Consider the following 18,461-nt stretch of genomic DNA (forward strand, 5'->3'; position numbering starts at 1 on the left):
GAGTGGATGAAGTTAAAATTGAAACAACTGTTGGTATGCTCTAGTTCTTGGTTTATGTGACAAACAAGACCACATGGATGTGCAGTGGTATTTTTCAGTTGTATCTAAAATAGTAACTTCTGTTCTCATTATACTGTTGGAGACTCAAGGATGTAGGAAGCTGCATGGTAAGCTTCTTGCATTGTGCCTCAGTGAAAGGTAAAAAAGCCAAGGAAGGTCTAGATGGGTGATCTGAGTTTGAGAAATAGCTGAGACAATTCTTCTTTCCATTATTTTTTGTAGTCATGCTGTAGAGAAATTAAGTTAGAAGATTATATTATTTCTAATATAGAATGTTAGTGAAGGTTAAGACCTTATCAAGAATTCTGCATATGAGATGCAAACAATAAGCAGGCACCTCAAACCTTTTGTGCAGTCCCCACCACAAGATGGTTTTTCTTCTAAGGGACTTGTAGCCCACACATTTTTTTTGTCCTCTAGGTTTAGAACTTCCCTCTGATATTTTTTGCAGTGTGTTCTTGGCTAAATTTAAATTGGTGCTTCTAGGTCACTGTGACTAACTTGAAGTCTTGTTAACTTCAATTTCTTGTTAACTTGCAAATGAATTCAGATGCCACAAACCTTTCTGTTAGTTCAGACGGCTCTTAATTCTAGCTGGTGAAGTTGAGTTTAAGTGAGACCACAATTTCTTTTACACTAAAAAAGCATCATCTTGATTTCATTTTGAACCCCACAGCAATCACTAGACACTAGTTCTCAATACAAGTGAACTTGTTTTCTTACCTTCTTTGCTTTTCCAGAAGCAGTGTGAATTCTGTTGGATTTCTTTAGCAAGTTTTATTTTCTCTAACAAAGATTCTGTTTCTTTTTAGGGCGCCAATGCCTCTGCTTTGGAGAAAGAGATTGGTCCTGAACAGTTCCCTGTGAATGAGCATTATTTTGGCTTGGTCAATGTAAGTGATTTTTTTGTGCTTGAAATGCTGTTTTGTTAATTCATATCCAAATTTTGAATTTCAGAGAATTCATTGTTAGACTTTTATCTGTGAGCATTCTGAGTGGGAATCTGCATAGACCCTACATCCTGCATTATGGTGCTGTAGCTTGTTATTAACCAAAATATACATTTGGTCTTAAATACAGAAAAATAAGTACATTCATAATCAAATCTTTGAAGGAGAGCTTCCTACTCAGGTACATTTCTAGTTGCAGGATTTTAATAGTTAGCTGGAAAGGACGTGGACTAATAAAGAGGCTTTATTAACAATGTGTGGCTAGCAGGTCAAGGTTCTCACCCTGTGCTCTAAGGAAGTCACATCTGGAGTACTATATCCAGTTCTGGGCTCCCCAGTACAAGACAGGGAGCTACTTGGGAGAGCCCAAGGAAGGTTACAAATGTGCTGAGGGGGCTGGCACATCTCTGAGGAGGAAAGGCTGAGAGACCTGGAGCTGTCGAGCCCAGAGAGGAGCAGCCTGAGAGGGGACCTATGTGGGGCAAGAGGGTAGGGACAGACTCTTCCCAGTGGTGCCCGGCAACAGCACAAGGGGCAATGAGTACAAACTGGAACCCAAGAGATTGCATCTGCTTTGGTGTGAGGGTGCTGGAGCCCTGGAGCAGGCTGCCCAGAGAGGTTGTGGATTCTTCTCTGAAGAGATTTGAAGCCCACCTGGACATTGTGATCCTGGGCAAAATGCTGTGGGTGCCCCCAGTTCTAGCATGGGTCTTGGACTCGATCTCCAGAGGTCCCTTCCATCATGTACCATGCTTGAGTTTTGTAATGAAATGTGGGCATCGTTTATATGCTCTTCTAGAGAAGTCGGATTTGATTTTACACTGAAGCTGCAGTGGGTGGGAGCCTTGAGGTTTTAAAATGAAAATGTTATTTTCTAAAACCATGTTACTCATGAGGTTAGTGGGCACTCATCTTTGCAAGGACATAGCCAGGAAATGAAAGACATTGACTTGGTCAATAATTTTCTTACATGTGGTAATACTCCTTTTCTATTTCATTTTTTGACAGCCTTGTGTAATAGTGAACCCTTCTAGTGTAACAGTGAACCCTTCTAAAATGATATTTTTTGGTGTCTGTCAATTTGTGTAGATCTGACATGACTGGAATCTGTTGGGCAATGAGAGTTGTCTACCTAAATTAACTGTGCACAGAATGGAGTGCTGCTGGTGATCTTGCCAGAGCTTCTGGAGCAGAGGGGCAGCTGTTGCTGCTGTGACAGCTTTTACCCATGAATAGAGGAAGTTGGTCAATAGAAACAGTGGTTCTGCAGCATTGTGTTTGAGATGTAGGAGTAACCACACTTCTGCTTGCTGCTCATCTAGGTGTTTTTTGTTGAAAATTGAAAGATAATTTGTCTTTTGACACACCAAATAATGTTGAAGTAATGATTGAAGTTTTACTTGTCACAGCTCATTACAAACTCATTTAATTAGGAGAGAAAGTCATGAAGGTCAAAGGCAAGTATAGAGTGCTGCACCTGGGGAGCAATAATTCGCTGCACCAGTACAGCTCAGGAGTTAACCTGCTGGGAAGCAGCTCCATGGTGAAGCACATGAGCATCCTGGTGGACAGTAAGTTCACCGTGAACCAGCAATATGCTCTTGTGGTTAAGAAGACCAGTGGTCTCTTGGGGTACATGAAGAAGAGTGGGGGCAACAGGTCAAAGGAGGTTCTCCCCACCCACTGCTCTAAGAAGGCCACATCTGGAGTACTATGTCCAGTTCTGGGCTCCTCAGTACAAGACAGAGAACTACTGGAAAGAGCCCAGCAGAGGCTACAAAGATGGCATGGGCCCTGAAGCATCTCTGTGAGGAGGAAAGGCTGAGAGGCCTGGAGAAGAGCAGCCTGAAAGGGGATCTTCTCAATGCTCAGCAAGAGCTAAAGATTGGGGGGGCAAGAGGATTGGGCCAGCCAACAGTGGTGCCCAGTGATGGAACATGGGGCAACAGGCACCAACTGGAACCCAGGATGTTCCATCTGAACAGGAAGAGAAACTTCTTTGGTGTGAGGGTGCTGGAGCTCTGAAGTGGGCTGCCCAGGGAGGCTGTAGAGTCTCCTTCTCTGCAGAGATTCCAAACCTGCCTGGACATTGTGATGCTGGGAAGCTGCTCTGGTGCTCCTGCTTGAGCAGATTGGTTGGTTTTAGATGATCTCCAGATATCCCATCCAACCATCACAGTTTTGGGATTCCGTAATTGACTTCTGTGTGGGTTTCTAGCAGTTTGTGTTCTTGGACATCAAACCATCTAAAGACATAGACTCCTCACTCAGTGAATTAATAGCCATTCCAAAGCTGCTGAGGTTTGCACCATAAAGAGAAAAATGGGAGGCATCTCCCATTGTAACATAAATAACAGAGCACTAAGCAGTATGCAGAGGAAAAACAGCATCCTAAAAATAACCAGAATTAGTATAACTGCACTCAGTCACTGTTTTGAAAGACAGAATATGACTAATACTATTGTGCTGTATTCCTTGCAAGCAGTTTCTCTAGGATGATTGTTTTCATGCTGTTGTTTGGCAAAGCTTTTTCCTAAGTTATTTTAGTTCTTTTATGGTTTGAAGTTAATTGGAGCACTTCAAAGAAGGCAGTTTCCTGGCTTAAGCGACCATAGTAGTGAATGTGTGGTTGCACTGCAGATGATAGAATCAAGTGTTGAACCCATGGACAATAGAGGCTTTAAAACTGATTTGAAATAGTTCTTTTTGCTTTGGATCAGTGAGCTGAGCCAGCTTGCCTGCAGCCAAATTGTTGCTAAAGCCAGTGCAGAGTGTATTGGAGAAAGGTCTGGCTGCTCCTTCTGACAGCCTGTTAAAATAGATTACATGTATTGTTGAACTGGAGTGCAGGAGGCATGGAGCAATGCTTTCATTCCACAGTTCCATCTCAGTTTTCATTTTAAGAAGCTTCTATCTTTAAGCCTTCAAGCTTTATTTTTACATTCAAATGTAAAATTCTACAAGTTAGGCAATGCTGCCTCTCAATACAGCCAGTTTTGAGTGAAACCCTCTCTGTTTTGTCGTTAATTGTACACAATTATTTATACCAGAGAGGCCTTGGCAATAACTTTTTAAAACCTACATGTTTGTACCTGCATTTTGTTTATGTTTTAGGTCACATTAAGTTTATACACTGTTTGTGTATTTGATCTGTGCATGTAGTTCCAGGTTTGGAAATAATCAGCCCATTAAGAACCTGCCAGTCTGGTTTTTTGGAGTTCAGTCAAAGACAACTACTTAGATCTCATGTTGGTTTGGTTTTTGTTTTGCTTGTCTTTGCTAGACAATTTCTAACAAAGTCAAGGTCATGACTGGAAAGAGCTGACTATTTGTGCTTCTGAACAGAAACTGATTGTAGTGTGGCACTGCTGTTTGTAGAGAATGATGATATGGAGAAGTGTAGATCAATAATTGAGATATTCAGAAATTTCCCAATGCCCTGAATTACTTAAAAGTTGGAAGGATTTTGTTCCAACATGAAAAAAAGTCAGAATTGCTGAAATGAAGTACTTGGCTTGCAGTAAAATATCTAGACAAGGGGCAACAGGCACAAACTGGACCCCAGGAGCTTCTGTTTGCACATCAGGAGAAACTTCTTTGCTATCAGGGTGCTGGAGCCCTGGAGCAGGCTGCCCAGAGAGGTTGTGGAGTCGTCTCCTTTGCAGAGATTCCAAACCCACCTGGACGTTGTGATCCCGGGCAAGCTGCTGTGGGTGACCCTGCTTCAGCAAGGGGGTTTAGTTGAATGATCTCCAGATGTCTCTTCCAAACCCTGTCATGCTGCGATTCTAACATGCAAGATGCTGATCTCGGGATTAAAGTCCTTCCACATAGGAGGAAGCAAACAGAGTGGAAACGCTGTTTAGGAGAAGATGTTTAAAACCTAAAGCAAGCCAATAAAGGTAATTTTTCTCCATATCACTTTGCTCTCTGTGAAGTGTCTTTCATCTTAGTGTAAAGAATTTTTAATACTGGGTGGAATGTTTATTCTTCAACTCTTCCAATTAGTTTGTCTCTAATAATGTCTCTCTGTGTGAGCTACATCAAGCAGGACATGTATAATCAGTTGGCTTCATGCTTTTTTGACATGATTTCTCCATAAATACAGTCCTGAAATCTCATTAGCTAGTTGCTGCATAAACCTTTTGGACTTAAATTGTTTGGATTTGAAGGGACCTTGAAGATCACCTAGTTCAAATCCCCTTCCATGGCCATGGACACCTTTGCCTAGACTGGGTTGTTCCAGGCACTATCCAGCCTAGCTTTGAACATCTCTAGGCTCGGATGAGCCTCCACAACTTCTCTGGCTATGACTTTTTTTCCTTAAAGATTACTAATTCCTGGTTTCCTCTCTCTCTTAATTTTCTAGGATTATGGTAGACAAATATCTATTTGATACCTCATCTAAACAATATTTAATCAGACTTTTCGTTATCCTCTTGCCTGTTTTGTCCTGTATGCAGGCTTGGTTAGTATGATACTTATTTATCTTCCAAGGTCATTACTAAGTGCCTGGGTTTGGTTCTCTCCTCATTCGCATTTGTTCAGCTTGCATATTTGTTTTTTCTCACATCAGCAAGCTTTAACCGTAGTTCTGTGTGCAGATAGCATAAATTCATGTTAATGCAACTACAATGCTGTGACCTTTTGGGCTGTTTGAATTTAACAGTTAATTTTCTTGATTTTTAAATCATTCTACAACAGTAATGACACCATATATTAGTGAACAGTAGTAGCTGTGTCCTCTGAGTGCCAATTAACAAAATTAGGATAAGTTTCTTTTCTGCGAGAGTGGATCAGGCTGCCCAGGGAGGAAGTGGAGTTACCATCCCTCGAGGTGTTCCAGAAACATGTGGACATAGCACCTGAGGACGTGGTTTAATGGCTGTGGTGGTGTTGGGTTGATGGTTAGCCTTCATCTTAGAGGTCTTTTCCAACAAAACCAATTTGATGATTCTATCTGTGCTCTGTAGTCAGATCTGTGTCCTATTTTTGCTTATTCAATGTTTTGCGCCCGGTGCTCATTACCAGAATATCTGGGGGCTGGCAAACACAGGATTTGTTTGCCTTTTTAATGTACAATGCAGTTGCACAATAAATTGCAAAGAAACAGCTCAAAACCCTGTGGTGCCTGTTCTTGTGGATGAGACATTAATACCTCATCAGTCTGAGTGTTGTTTCTTGTTCAGCAATGTGGAACACTGCCTCTGGAAGTTATCGCTGGCCTCCTTTCTCTGAAGTGACACTGCCTTCAGACAGGGCAGATGTAAGCCAGCTGCTCCTTGAATTTGCCTGCATTATCTACTTCTCATAATAGTTCATTATAAACAGGAAGTATTTACCATTTACTGTGCTAAGTAGCCCTAAAAAGTGCTCTGTGTATCTGTCCCTGCCTATGGCAGGGAGGGTGGAATTAGAGGTGGAACTCAGGCTGTTCTATGATATGAGCTCATGTGCTGAGCTCTTGCTACTGTTGTGCCATTGAGACATTGCTGTGGGATGCTGTCTCCTCCTTTTTCTGTTTTCTTGTCCCACTGTTCTGCTGTATCTTTGGCACCTCTCCACATCAGCAGGTTCTCCCCTATTAGGATTAGCAGCATGCTGTGTCTGTGCAACTTTTCATTTTGTGATGAGCCTTCAGTTGGATTCTTTTTGTGTCAGTGGTTTCCTGCTTTTTCTGTGCCCAATACCGTTGTGATTGTTGCCCTCTCTTTGTTTTCATGCTGTTACCAGCTGTAGCAATACAAGGCTGAGTCTTTTACATCATGCCTACTAGTGTTTCACCAGAATCAGAGAATGAAGCAGACCTCTGGAGATCAAGTCCAACCCCTCTACCAGAGCAGGATCACCTAGGGCAAGCCACACAGGAATGTGTCCAGATGGATTTTGAAAGTCTCCAGAGAAGGAGACTCCACAGGCTCTCTGGGCAGCCTGTTCCAGGGTTCCAGCACTCTCACAGTAAAGTTTTTCCTCATGCTGAGGTGGAACTTCCTGTGTTTTGGTTTGTATCCATTGCCCCTTGTCCTATCACAGGACATCACTGAAAAGAGTCTTAGCACCGCCTTCTTGATGCTCACCCTTCAGATATTTATAAACATTAATAAGATCTCCTCTCAGTCTTCTCTTTTCTGGACTAAACAGTCCCAGGTCTCTCATCTTTCCCTCATCAGCCAGATGTTCCAGTCTCTTCGTCATCCTCATAGCCTCTGTTAGATACTCTATAGTACATCTTTGTCTCTTTCACTGGGAAGCCCAGAACTGGACCCAATACCCCAGAGTGGTCTCACCAGGGCAGAGGGGATGGAGAGCCTCCCTTGACCTGCCGGCCACACTCTTCTTTACACACCTGTGGCTGTTTGGGCTGATCCTCTAGCTCAGACATAGGGGAGAGATGAACATTCCAGGGATAGGCCACATAAATGGCAACAATAGATAAATTAATATAATTTCATTGGAGCATCAAGAACTTAATGTCTAGAAGCACAGTTTGTTCTCCCCCTTCTCCCGCTGGCTTCAGCTGCTTCAGCTTCGCCTATCTTCCCCAGCTGCTGTTTTGGCTACTGCTGCTTCTGCTGCTTCGCCGCCGCTTGACCCCTCCCCCATCTCCCTTAAGGTTATTGTATTGTTTTTTTTTCCCTTCCTTCCTTCTCTAGTTATTATCTCTCTTTACATTGTTATACTATAAGAAAATACAATTTCAACTTTCCCTGACTTTCAAAAAAGAAGGGTTTTGTGTTGTGCTGAGTCCTCTTCTCCCCGGGGGGAACCTCCCCCAACCCGGGACAACACCTTAGGATGCCATTGGCCTTCTTGGCCACAAGGGCACATTGTTGGCACTAGGACACCAGAGCTCTTCAGTGACCTCTGTCAGACATCATTTACATTTGGAGTCTGTGACATTCTTCATGAGCAACCTCTTTCTGTCGTTAGTGGTTTTTTGTTTTGCCAGAGCTAACCTGCACACGTCTGTTTCCCTGTCTGTTTTCTACCCAGTTCGGCAATACCTGCTACTGCAACTCAGTCTTACAAGCACTTTATTTCTGTCGGCCGTTTCGGGAGAAAGTGTTGGCATACAAAGTGCAGCCTCGAAAGAAGGAAAGCCTCCTGACATGCCTCTCTGACCTCTTCAACAGTATTGCTACGCAAAAGAAGAAGGTGGGGGTCATCCCACCCAAGAAATTTATCTCCCGATTGAGGAAAGAAAATGGTAAATGAATTGATTGTGGTTTTTGTTTATGCAGGTTTAAGCATTGGAGATGGAAGTGTGTAAAACATAAATGCAGCTTCCTTGTTAAAGGAGTCCAAATTGTCAAGTTTTAACATTTCAGGAAGATTTTTGGTGTCATTTGTGGTGTGAATTTCACTACTTCTGTAGCACAGGTACAAAGATATGATAGAACTGTACTGTGTCATAAAGAGATTATTTGGATCTTGCTGTTTCTGTGCTTGTCTAGACCAAGTTATGGCCTGAAACTGTGCCAGGGAATGTTTAGGTTGGATATTAGGAACGATTTCTTCCCCTGTAAGAGGGGTCAGACATTGGAACAGGCTGCCCAGGAGGTGATGGAGTCACCATCCCTGGAGGTGTTCAAGAAATGTGTGTGCCACTTTGGGACATGGATTAATGACTGTGATGGTGTTGGGTTGACAGCTGGACTTGATGCTATCTTAGTTGCCTTCTCCAACTGAAATAACTCTTTGATTCTATAAGTAAGTCTTAGACAACAGAGGAGATTCTTACAATGAGGGTGGTGAAATTCTGGAGCATGTTACCCAGAGAGGTGGAAGCAGCTCCACTCCTCAAGATGTTCCAGGTCAAACTTGATAGGGTCCCAAGCAGCCTCCTCTATTTGCAGGTATCCCTGCTGACTGCAGGGCGATTGGACGAGATGGCCTTTGAGAGTCCCTTCCAACCTGATGCATATCATTCTAAGTACAGAGCATGAGCATAAGTCTCAGTGCTGCAGTTGTCCCACACTGGCATCATGCTCTGCTGCAAGTCAGCACACTTCAAGTCATGGTTAGAAATGGTCATGGGCTCAGTGGTCAAAGTTGAACTCTCTAGGGAGACTCAACGACGCTTAGCCTGCTCTTGTACATTTGTGGTAGGATAAATTCCTTATGATGAGAACTGGAGGTTGTTTCCCAGGGCTGCTTTGTGATAACAAACTAAGAGTAGGGGAGTTTTACCCCTTGATACTGAACTTAATGAATTAATGGTCCAAGGTAATGCATCCAAATTTTTGTATTTCTCTCTCTTCCTGAAGGATAGCAGAAACAACAAAAACAAACAAATCCCAGCCACAAAACCAGTCGTGGGTATGTTCAGTTCCAAGAAGTGTCCAAACTCATTTATTTTTCAGCTGCCTGTTTCTTGCATGCTGAGGAATAGCTGAGAGTAGCCTAACATCCATTTTGAGAACAACCAAGTAGAATTCTTCAGAGGCTCTTAACAATTCAGCCCACAGTTTTACAACGGGGTAGGGAAAGGGGAAGAGCTGGCACTGATGGCTTAAAACTTGATTTTTATGAAGCAGCCTGTATTTCTTCACTCTCCTTGCTCTCTTCCTTTCCAGAGTTATTTGATAATTACATGCAGCAGGATGCACATGAATTCCTAAACTACCTACTTAACACTATTGCTGACTTACTGCAAGAAGAGAAAAAGCAGGAGAAGCAGAATGGCAAACTCCAGAATGGCAGCATTGAGAGTGAAGAAGGAGACAAGACTGAACTGACGTGGGTCCATGAAATCTTCCAAGGAACACTAACCAATGAAACCAGATGTCTTAACTGTGAGGCTGTACGTTTAAACCACAACCAAACCTCTTAGATTTTTCACAGGTTTTGGATTGTTTTCCCTAATACTAAGCACCCTTTTTCATTTATTAGGATAGATGAAATTGCACTCTCTCTATTAAAATATGGAGCATAGCCTATTTTAGGACTGTATCACCTCTATGTTCAATACTCATGAAGGTATGTTTCTCAGAAAAAGCATAGTGGTTTTTCTGTTCCTCCTCCCTGTTTCCATCAAGACAGTCTGCACCTGGCTGATACAAGCAGCCTTTTTGTCTTCATGTTATTTCCTGTGTCAGTGATTGATAGTTTATGTTGTGTTTCTACATTAGAGGTGCTCACAGTTTTATTTAACTACTGGATTAACTGATTTTCTTGAAGTGAAAGTCTGTGCTTCTCTAGAGCTACTCTGAGAGCAGAAGTGCCACCACGTCTAGAATTAGAAGAACCACACCACCTTCAGACCAGGAATTTGTAGTTAGTCATATGCTGTGTCTGATTTAATAGTTCTATAAAAAATGAAAACCCAGATGGGAAGAGAAGGGGAAAAAAAGGATAAGTGATTACAACTGAAATGCCTGTTCTTGGCATTTTAAAGCTAAAGTTGTGGCTCTGCGGTGAACAGAAGTGCTAAAAATGACATTAATAAGATTCTGTCTCAAGAAGCTTGAAATTAAATGTGACTTGTTCCACAAATGGCAAGATGGTTTTCCTAACTGCTAACCCATTTAATTGAAAACCCATCTGCCTGTTTCTGCTTTTCCTCTAAGTATTTACTGTTAAACTCTGAAATGCAGCAGGAAGCTGTGTCAGTCTGCGGAGCAGAGTAGAACATGGTTAAAGCTTCTCCCAGCTCTGAGTTTGGTTTTCCCAGTGAAGTAAGCAGATGTGGCTTGAAGTCCCATGGGGGAGAGATGTTTTGCAAGCAGTGGGTTTTGGGTTTGGTCTTTTTTTTTTGTGGTGTTTTTGTTTGGGTTTTTATGCTTTGTTTTCTTTTAAATATTGCTCTCTGGATTGTAGCAACACATCAGGTTATTTTTTTTTATCCAGTTCTGCTTTACCTCAAGAAAGTCCCTTTCTGTGTGTCACAGATTTATTTTTCATCATGGAACTCTTTACCTGCAAGAAGGACATTGCACCATTCCAGAAATGGTTAGAAGAAACCTGCCAGTTCTAAACTGTTAGGAAATAATGGGGTTTATTTTTCTTTTAATATTTTTTTCAAGGTTAGTAGCAAAGATGAGGACTTTCTGGATCTCTCGGTTGACGTGGAACAAAATACATCAATTACACACTGTCTAAGGTAAATGAAAATATTTGGGAATGGAAGAATTACCTCCCCACAGTCACAAGGAAGGAGCTTTAGTTGCTCTGTTGTGCAATGATGGTAGGCTTTAAGTTATGGTAAAATATATTCTGTTCATAGTGTAGTTCATTTTATCTTTATCACAGGGTTTTGAAGCTGTTAATTTCGTAGTAGTTAAGGAGTGTGATGATTTCTCCTTGCCATGTGAGATTGATTTTTCCCTTCTTCATAGGGAGTGTACTTTGTTATGTCGTATAGTCACATTTAATCCAAACTGAACATGGTATGTTTGGTTGCACAATAAATTCTTGCTTCTTTTAGTATTCTTATTGCATTTCAGTTTTCTGCTCCTGAGGTTTGTGGGCAAGTTGTTGTGCATTGTTTTTTTTTCTGATAGAAGTTTGCTCCATGTATTTGACTGCTTAATCCAAGGCTTATCAGCTGCTAGGCTACCACAAGTTGCATATTGCATCTGGCTTTTAAATAGTTGATAATGGATGTGTAATTACTCAGAGCTGAAAGATAATCCAGACTTTGGCTGGTCAGTGGTTGATGGATGTAGTTCTTGGCATTAAATGTCTGCAACCAAAGAAAACATGAAGTGGCTGCCTCTGGAAACAAAATACAGTCACCTCACTGCTGTTCATTACCTATCAGGTTTGATTCCTCCTCAGCAAATCTGCAGTTAATACTTAAGGGTGTAATTTCCACAATTTTTCCATCTGCATATTGATTCTGCATCCCAAGACTGGGACAAATACACCTAAAATGTGTTTGGGAAGTAGAAGCAATATGAGTAAGAGGAATTTCATCTTCTGTCTAGGTTTTCTCAGCATTATTAGCAGTGGCTTTTGACTGAATCTATCCCTGCTTCTCTGACTTTTCTTTCATTTCCACAGGGGATTTAGTAATACTGAAACTCTATGCAGTGAATATAAATACTATTGTGAGCAGTGCCGCAGTAAACAGGAAGCACAGAAGAGGTGAGGTTCAAATATTTCAGCTAATAGTAATCTTCTCCTAAAATGGGCAGCTGATGGAAAAAGGCACCTTGTGAATTCAGTCAAAGGAAAGGATTTAGGTCTGTGTGTAGTGGAGAAGGGAATAAGGAAGAGCAGAGCGACCAAAGTAACTTTGTGGTAGCCTTATCAGAGAGAAATGAAGAGCTTAATTTTGTATTCCTCCCAGAAGAGCTTATATCTGGTGCTTCCAGACATTCCCATTTTCCCCAGTTAGCATTAATCAGCTTAAAGCCACTGCAAACCATCCCTTCTGCTTTCACTCTGAATACCACATACAACAATCTTATTTCTCACCTCACAATTGGTCACAGCCAGAGTGGCAAGACAGATTTATTCCATCTCTTTCTTCCTACTGAGGTGATGAAAAATTGATGTTTTCAACATAGGTAGTTATCCTGCATTCAGCTGTCAGTTGTGTAGTTAATCTTTCAGAATAAATGTTGCCTGTTCTCACTGGGATGTGGATGAAAAAAGGAGCTTTTCGAAAAGTCCTCAACATTTTAGGTGCCTTTTAAGAAGCTCCTTCATATTAAAACCATTCTTGAGGAAAACATTGTTTTAGGTGGTCTGCTAAATACCTCGTTCTGTGTTTAATTTTTTTTTTTTTTTAATTCAGAATGAGAGTGAAAAAGTTGCCCATGATTTTAGCTCTGCACTTAAAAAGGTTCAAATACATGGACCAGCTGCATCGATACACCAAACTCTCCTACCGTGTAGTCTTTCCCTTGGAGCTCCGGCTCTTCAATACTTCAGGAGATGCTACAAATCCTGACAGAATGTATGACCTTGTTGCTGTAGTTGTTCACTGTGGCAGGTATGTTGAGTTTGTTCTTTCTGGGCCTTGAGTTTGTGCTTTCTGGTGACACAATCTAAGGTTTGCTCTTTTACCTGCTTCCAGATCTGTTGGCAAGTCAGACGAGTTGGTTCTTTGAGCTATAGCAAAGTAAGAGGAAGCTCTAAAAAGCCCCCAGAATAACAAGAAACCCCTCCACTCCTAATCTTACTTTCCAGGAAAGCTAAATTAAATAGAAGCAGATCTTGGAATCCACTAAAACAGAATTAATTTACAGTTTTCATTTTGCTACTTGCTAAAAGCATGGAAGGTTTTTTAGAAGCTGATGCCACCGTGTGGAATAAACTCTGTACTGCCAACCTTCTAAAAATAGTTTTATTCTATTTATTAACTATTTTTTGTGATTGCAGTGGATTCCATTCCACTTTTAAAAGTGAGGAGGACAAATTTTACAGCATTTCTTGAACAAAAGCAATCATAGCAGCAAAAGATATTTATAACTGCCTTCTGGAGGTGTGACTTCTAAAGCAAGACAATACAATCACACTAATACTGTATAGATTCAGTATAAACTACCTATAACTCTAAATGATTTCTGCTGTGATACATTTCTGCTCTTTTTCTCTTACCTTTATCATTTTAAGATCTCACCCTGTGCATTTTCTGTAGATTCTTAATTTGCTGTACTTGTGACTACAATGTTTTAACAATGGTGATTGATAATCCAGATGTATTAAATGGATTTGCTTTTTCTTCTCTGTATGGAGCTTTTAGCAGTCCTCTGACTATTCTGGTTTCATATTTTTCTAGGAACTCACCAAAGATTTAAGATAGATAATGTTGTCTAATTATATGAGATCTCAGGACTTGTGTTAAATATTTTGCCCTTTGTAGTTTTACTTTTAATTCAGGTTCTTTAAGTAAATACATTCCCTGTCACAGAATGAAGCATCTTTAAGTATATCAGTAATTCTGGAAGGACAAGGGAAGTGCTTTCTTACCTGAGGCTGATGTGAATATAGGTTGTTCTAAAGCCTTGTGTAGATCCAGAGTAAAAAAGAAATCCAAATTCCACCTCCGTAGATTATTTTGGGTTTTTTACTGTGTCCCTGAACTGTCTCAGAATTTGAGGTTTGTAGATTGATATCTTGTAGTTTTCCATCAAACCACTATTTTCAGGGCAGTCTGCCTGCCTTTCCTCTGCAGATCCACCTCTCCTTGAGATAGGTCCTTTCAAGGTAAGCCCTCAGGATATAGGTGATAAAATGAGACTGGAAAACTGCCACTGGAAAAGTGGTAACAGTGGACACAGAAAGCCTGTCTTCAATCAGCCACAAGCTAATGCAAACTGAGAACTGGAAAAATAAGTAAAATAGTAAACACAGTAAACTTTTTGAGCAATGGTCAGAATTCTCAGCAGTGGTGAAAGCACCAAATCAGTGATGGAAATAACTGCCTTTTGTTTTCATATATGAATGACTCTGAAATATGAGCAAAATAGGTCTTTTGAACATACTGTATTTGGCAAGTAGCAGAGACAGACCTCTGAATTCACACAATATGACTTTGACAAAATCTGAGTTGTTTTGAACAGTGTCAAGAGCCAGGAAATCAAACTTTCCCAGTAGCAGCTAGGATCATGTAGAAGAGCAGTGAATCTGTCTTTGTGGGCACAACAATGATGTGTCTTCATCCCTTTTGTTTCCTTTTTCTGGCAGTGGTCCAAATCGTGGACATTATATCACCATTGTGAAGAGCCATGGCTTCTGGTTGCTGTTTGATGATGATATTGTAGAGGTAGGTATACTGGTGGGTGAGAAAATCACTCCTCGGCTGTTTTTATGTCTGAGATTAGCTTTTGCACATGAAAATATTTCAGCAAAATATGCTTCAGAAGTAAACTTCAGCATTTTTTTACATCTTTGAGTATAGAGAGGGGCAAATGAACGCGAGTGCTATATTGACACCTCTGACATGAGGTGCTGTGCACCTGCTCAGGCTGAGATACCACATGTCTTATTCAAGACCTGAAATACTCTTATCTCAGCTCACCTTTTGGTGTCCTTTTTGTTGTTGACTTGATTCGTGCTAGTTGCATTTCATTGATCCATTTAAAAACTTCTAACCCTTTCTCCCCCCCCCCCCCCAGCAGTTTTCCCCAACACATCAAATTGTAGAAAAACTGTAATTATTAAGCAAATGTCAAAGAGTAGAACAGATACCACAGTGGAACTGCATTTTGAAGAGATGTAAATGTACTGTTTGCTTCTGAGATCTCATGGTCGAGGGTAATACCTGATGGTAGAGTAGAATCCTTTCTTACGTTGAAATAAACTATCATAGAATCATTAAGGTTGGAAAAGACCTCTGAGATTATCAAGTCAGAGTGTAAATGTTGTACATTCTTCAATTAGTTTTAAAATCTTTTTTAGCTTTGAGTGTCAGGAATGACTTCCTGGCCATTTGGATGACTTGTATGGCTATGGACTGTTGTCTTTCTCTAGTTATTGTATTTCGAGGGTTATTTTCCTCTGTTTCTGTCATGGATGAAGTATATAATTGTCAGCTAATTTTGGCATACTGGCTCCAGATCTGGGATCATCAGTTCAAGAGCACTGGGGAATTAGATGACACCAAGTTAGGAGGAATTGTTGATCTGTTTGAGGGAAAGAGAGCCCTGCAGAGGGACTTCGACAAGCTGGATGGGTGGGCAGAGGCCAATGGGATGAGATTTAACAAGGCTAAGTGCAGGGTTTTACGCTTCAGCCACAACAACCCCAAACAACTCTACAGGCTGGGGACAGAGTGGCTGGAGAGCAGCCAGGCAGAAAAGGACCTGGGGATACTGGTAGATAGTAGCTTAACCTGCTGAGCAAGCAGTGTACCCAGGTGGGCTGGAGAGCCAGTAGCATCCTGGACTGGATCAGGAACAGTGTGGCCAGCAGGACAAGGGAGGTTATTCTGCTCCTGTACTCAGCACTGGTCAGGCCACACCTTGAATCCTATGTCCATTTCTGGGCTACTCAGTTCAAGAGATATGTTGAAGTGCTGGAAGGTGTCCACAGGAGGGCGACAAAGCTGGTGAGGGGCCTGGAGCACAGCCCTGTGAGGAGAGGCTGAGGGAGCTGAGATTCTTTAGCCTGGAGAAGAGGAGGCTCAGGGGTGACCTCATTGCTGTCTACAACTACCTGAAGGGAGGTTGTAGCCGAGTAGGGGTTGGTCTCTTCTGCCAAGCAAGCAGCAACAGAACAACGGGACACAGTCTGAAGTTGTGCAGGGGAGGTTTGGGGTGGGTGTTAGGAGGGAATTCTTCCCAGAGAGAGTGATTTATTGCCCAGGAATGGACTGCCCAGGGAGGTGGTGGAGTCAATGTCCTTGGAAGTGTTCAGGTGTCCAGACTAGATGAGACACTTAGTGCCATGGTCTAGTTGATTGAATAGGGCTGGGTGATAGGTTGAACTGGATGATCTTGGAGGTCATTTCCAACCTGGTTGATTCTATGATTCCACTGTACAAAGTCCAGGAGAGGCTACAAAAGTGCTTGGGGGCTGGAGCATCTCTGACAAGGAGAGGCTGAGAGTCCTCTGTCTAAGCAATACCACCCTTTCATTTTCCTCAGCCTTCTAGAACTCACCTGAATTTCTGACGATTCCATGATTCAGAACAGGATAGTGGAGAGTGCTGTTCCTCTCCTTGTGCTGGATGAAGTAGCTGCAGTTTCACTCACCTGTTCTTTCTTCCTGCTTACTCACCAGCTCTTGAGAGTTAGTTTTTAACTGGTGCTGGAGCTATTCACTGAAAAAATAAGTCATAGCTGCTGCCTGAAGAGGTTTAATTACCTACCCTGAACTTGTCTAAGTGCCGTTGTCAAACTGCTGGTGATTGGCCATAAGGGGACAGGAAGTACATTGCTGTGTATGACATCACAAGAGGTTTTCCCCCAAAATAGTGTCAAAACCTCCCAGATACCCTAAAATATGAATTCTGCACTATTTTCTGGGTTTAGGGCTTTCTGCTCTCCAGGGAGTGTTAAGAACCTGAAAAAAGGTTGATATTTTTGCATGCATATAATTTTTATTTATATATATATACTTATTTTAAGCTTTAGAGTTAATGTTATAGGTGTGAACTACAGGATTTCTGTAAACAGATATCAGTCAGCAAACTTCAGATGAGTCCTGTATACAGATTCTGCAGCTGAAAGAACGCAGAGAAAGCTTTTCCCTTTTAAACAGAGTTAAAAAGCTTTGTTGCATTTTTGGCAAGTGATATGAATTAATAGCTCTGAATTATCAGTAGGAAGTAGTTTATCCTTATTAGCCACTAAATGTCAGAAGTGGTGAAGTCATATTTATTTATCTGTTTGGATCTGCTTGGAAGACCAACTTGCAATTAAAATGAAGATAGATGATAATCAAACATACTACAGCATGTGTGGAAAGCAACTGCATCAAATCCAGGAGGCAAATCAGTCCAAGTGGGATACTGTGCCAAGCAGAATTAATTGAGAAACCTGAGGAAATGATCTCTGGCTAATTTGACATGTTGTCATTAGAACAGCTAAGTGATACATCACTGTGACAGTGTTTATCTGAAACAGAGAGGGGGAAAATGTCCTTCCAAGGCATTTTCTACGTTGAGAAGAAGGGAAGAGTGGTTGTAAGTCTTCAGTGTTTGCTCAGAGAATTGCCGTATTCACTTGAATGCTGCAAGTGGTGTGAGGAAAAGGATTTGGTTTGGGGAGTCAGAGTAGTTGTCTGGGAGTGAGCCAAGGATATTTAAGCTCAGTTAAGAAAAAAAAATGTCTTTAATGATAGGTGAAGAGGAGTCCAAGGAGAGATCTCATTAATGCTTATGAATACCTAAAGGATGAGTGTCAGGAGGATGGGGCCAGGATCTCTTCAGTGGTGTCCAGTGACAAGACAAGGGGCAGTGGGCACAAACTGGAACCCAGGAAGTTCCTTGTAAACATGGATTAAAAATTCTCAAATATTCTTCACTTTGAGGGTGGCAGAGCATTGGGGACAGGCTGCCCAGAGAGGTTGTGCAGTCTCCATCTCTGGAGGGATCCAGAACCTGCAAGGAGATGTTCTGAAGCTCTCCAGGCTGAGGAAAGGAAGATTGAGGAGAGGCCTTCTGTCTCTCTACAACTCCATGAAAGGAGATTTGAGCTAGGTGGGGGTTGATATCTTCTCCCAAGTAACAAATGATAGGACAAGAGGAAACATCCTCAAGCTGCACCAGGGGAGGTTTAGGTTGCACATGAGGATCAGTTTCTTTCCCAAAAGGGAAAGCTGCCCAAGGCTGTGGTGGAGTCAACAATTCTAGAGGAATTGGAAAGCTGTGGAGATGTAGTGCTGAGGTTTAGTGGTGACCTGACAGTGCTGGATTAATGGCTGGACTTGGTGATCTTAAAGATCTCTTCCAGCTAAAACAATTCTGTCATTCTGTGTGATTTACTCTCAGTGATCCTGCTCTAGGAAGGGGCTTGGATTACATGATCCCTTCCAACCCCCACCATGCTGGGATTC

The 18,461-nt window shown here is 41.7% G+C and overlaps 1 protein-coding gene across 1 annotated transcript in view; it reads left to right on the plus strand.

The window, feature by feature from the left end:
* LOC135183961 (ubiquitin carboxyl-terminal hydrolase 12-like) overlaps positions 1-18,461 on the plus strand; it is a 37,599-nt gene that overhangs the window by 12,391 nt on the left and 6,747 nt on the right. The window contains exons 2-8 of the mRNA XM_064159352.1: positions 873-953; positions 8,004-8,217; positions 9,587-9,813; positions 11,036-11,112; positions 12,015-12,098; positions 12,754-12,951; positions 14,649-14,727. Coding sequence (XP_064015422.1) covers positions 873-953; positions 8,004-8,217; positions 9,587-9,813; positions 11,036-11,112; positions 12,015-12,098; positions 12,754-12,951; positions 14,649-14,727 — 960 coding nt within the window. The remainder of the gene's footprint in view (positions 1-872; positions 954-8,003; positions 8,218-9,586; positions 9,814-11,035; positions 11,113-12,014; positions 12,099-12,753; positions 12,952-14,648; positions 14,728-18,461) is intronic.

The sequence above is a fragment of the Pogoniulus pusillus genome, chromosome 19 (assembly GCF_015220805.1).
Source record: "Pogoniulus pusillus isolate bPogPus1 chromosome 19, bPogPus1.pri, whole genome shotgun sequence".
In the NCBI taxonomy this organism is placed as follows: domain Eukaryota; kingdom Metazoa; phylum Chordata; class Aves; order Piciformes; family Lybiidae; genus Pogoniulus; species Pogoniulus pusillus.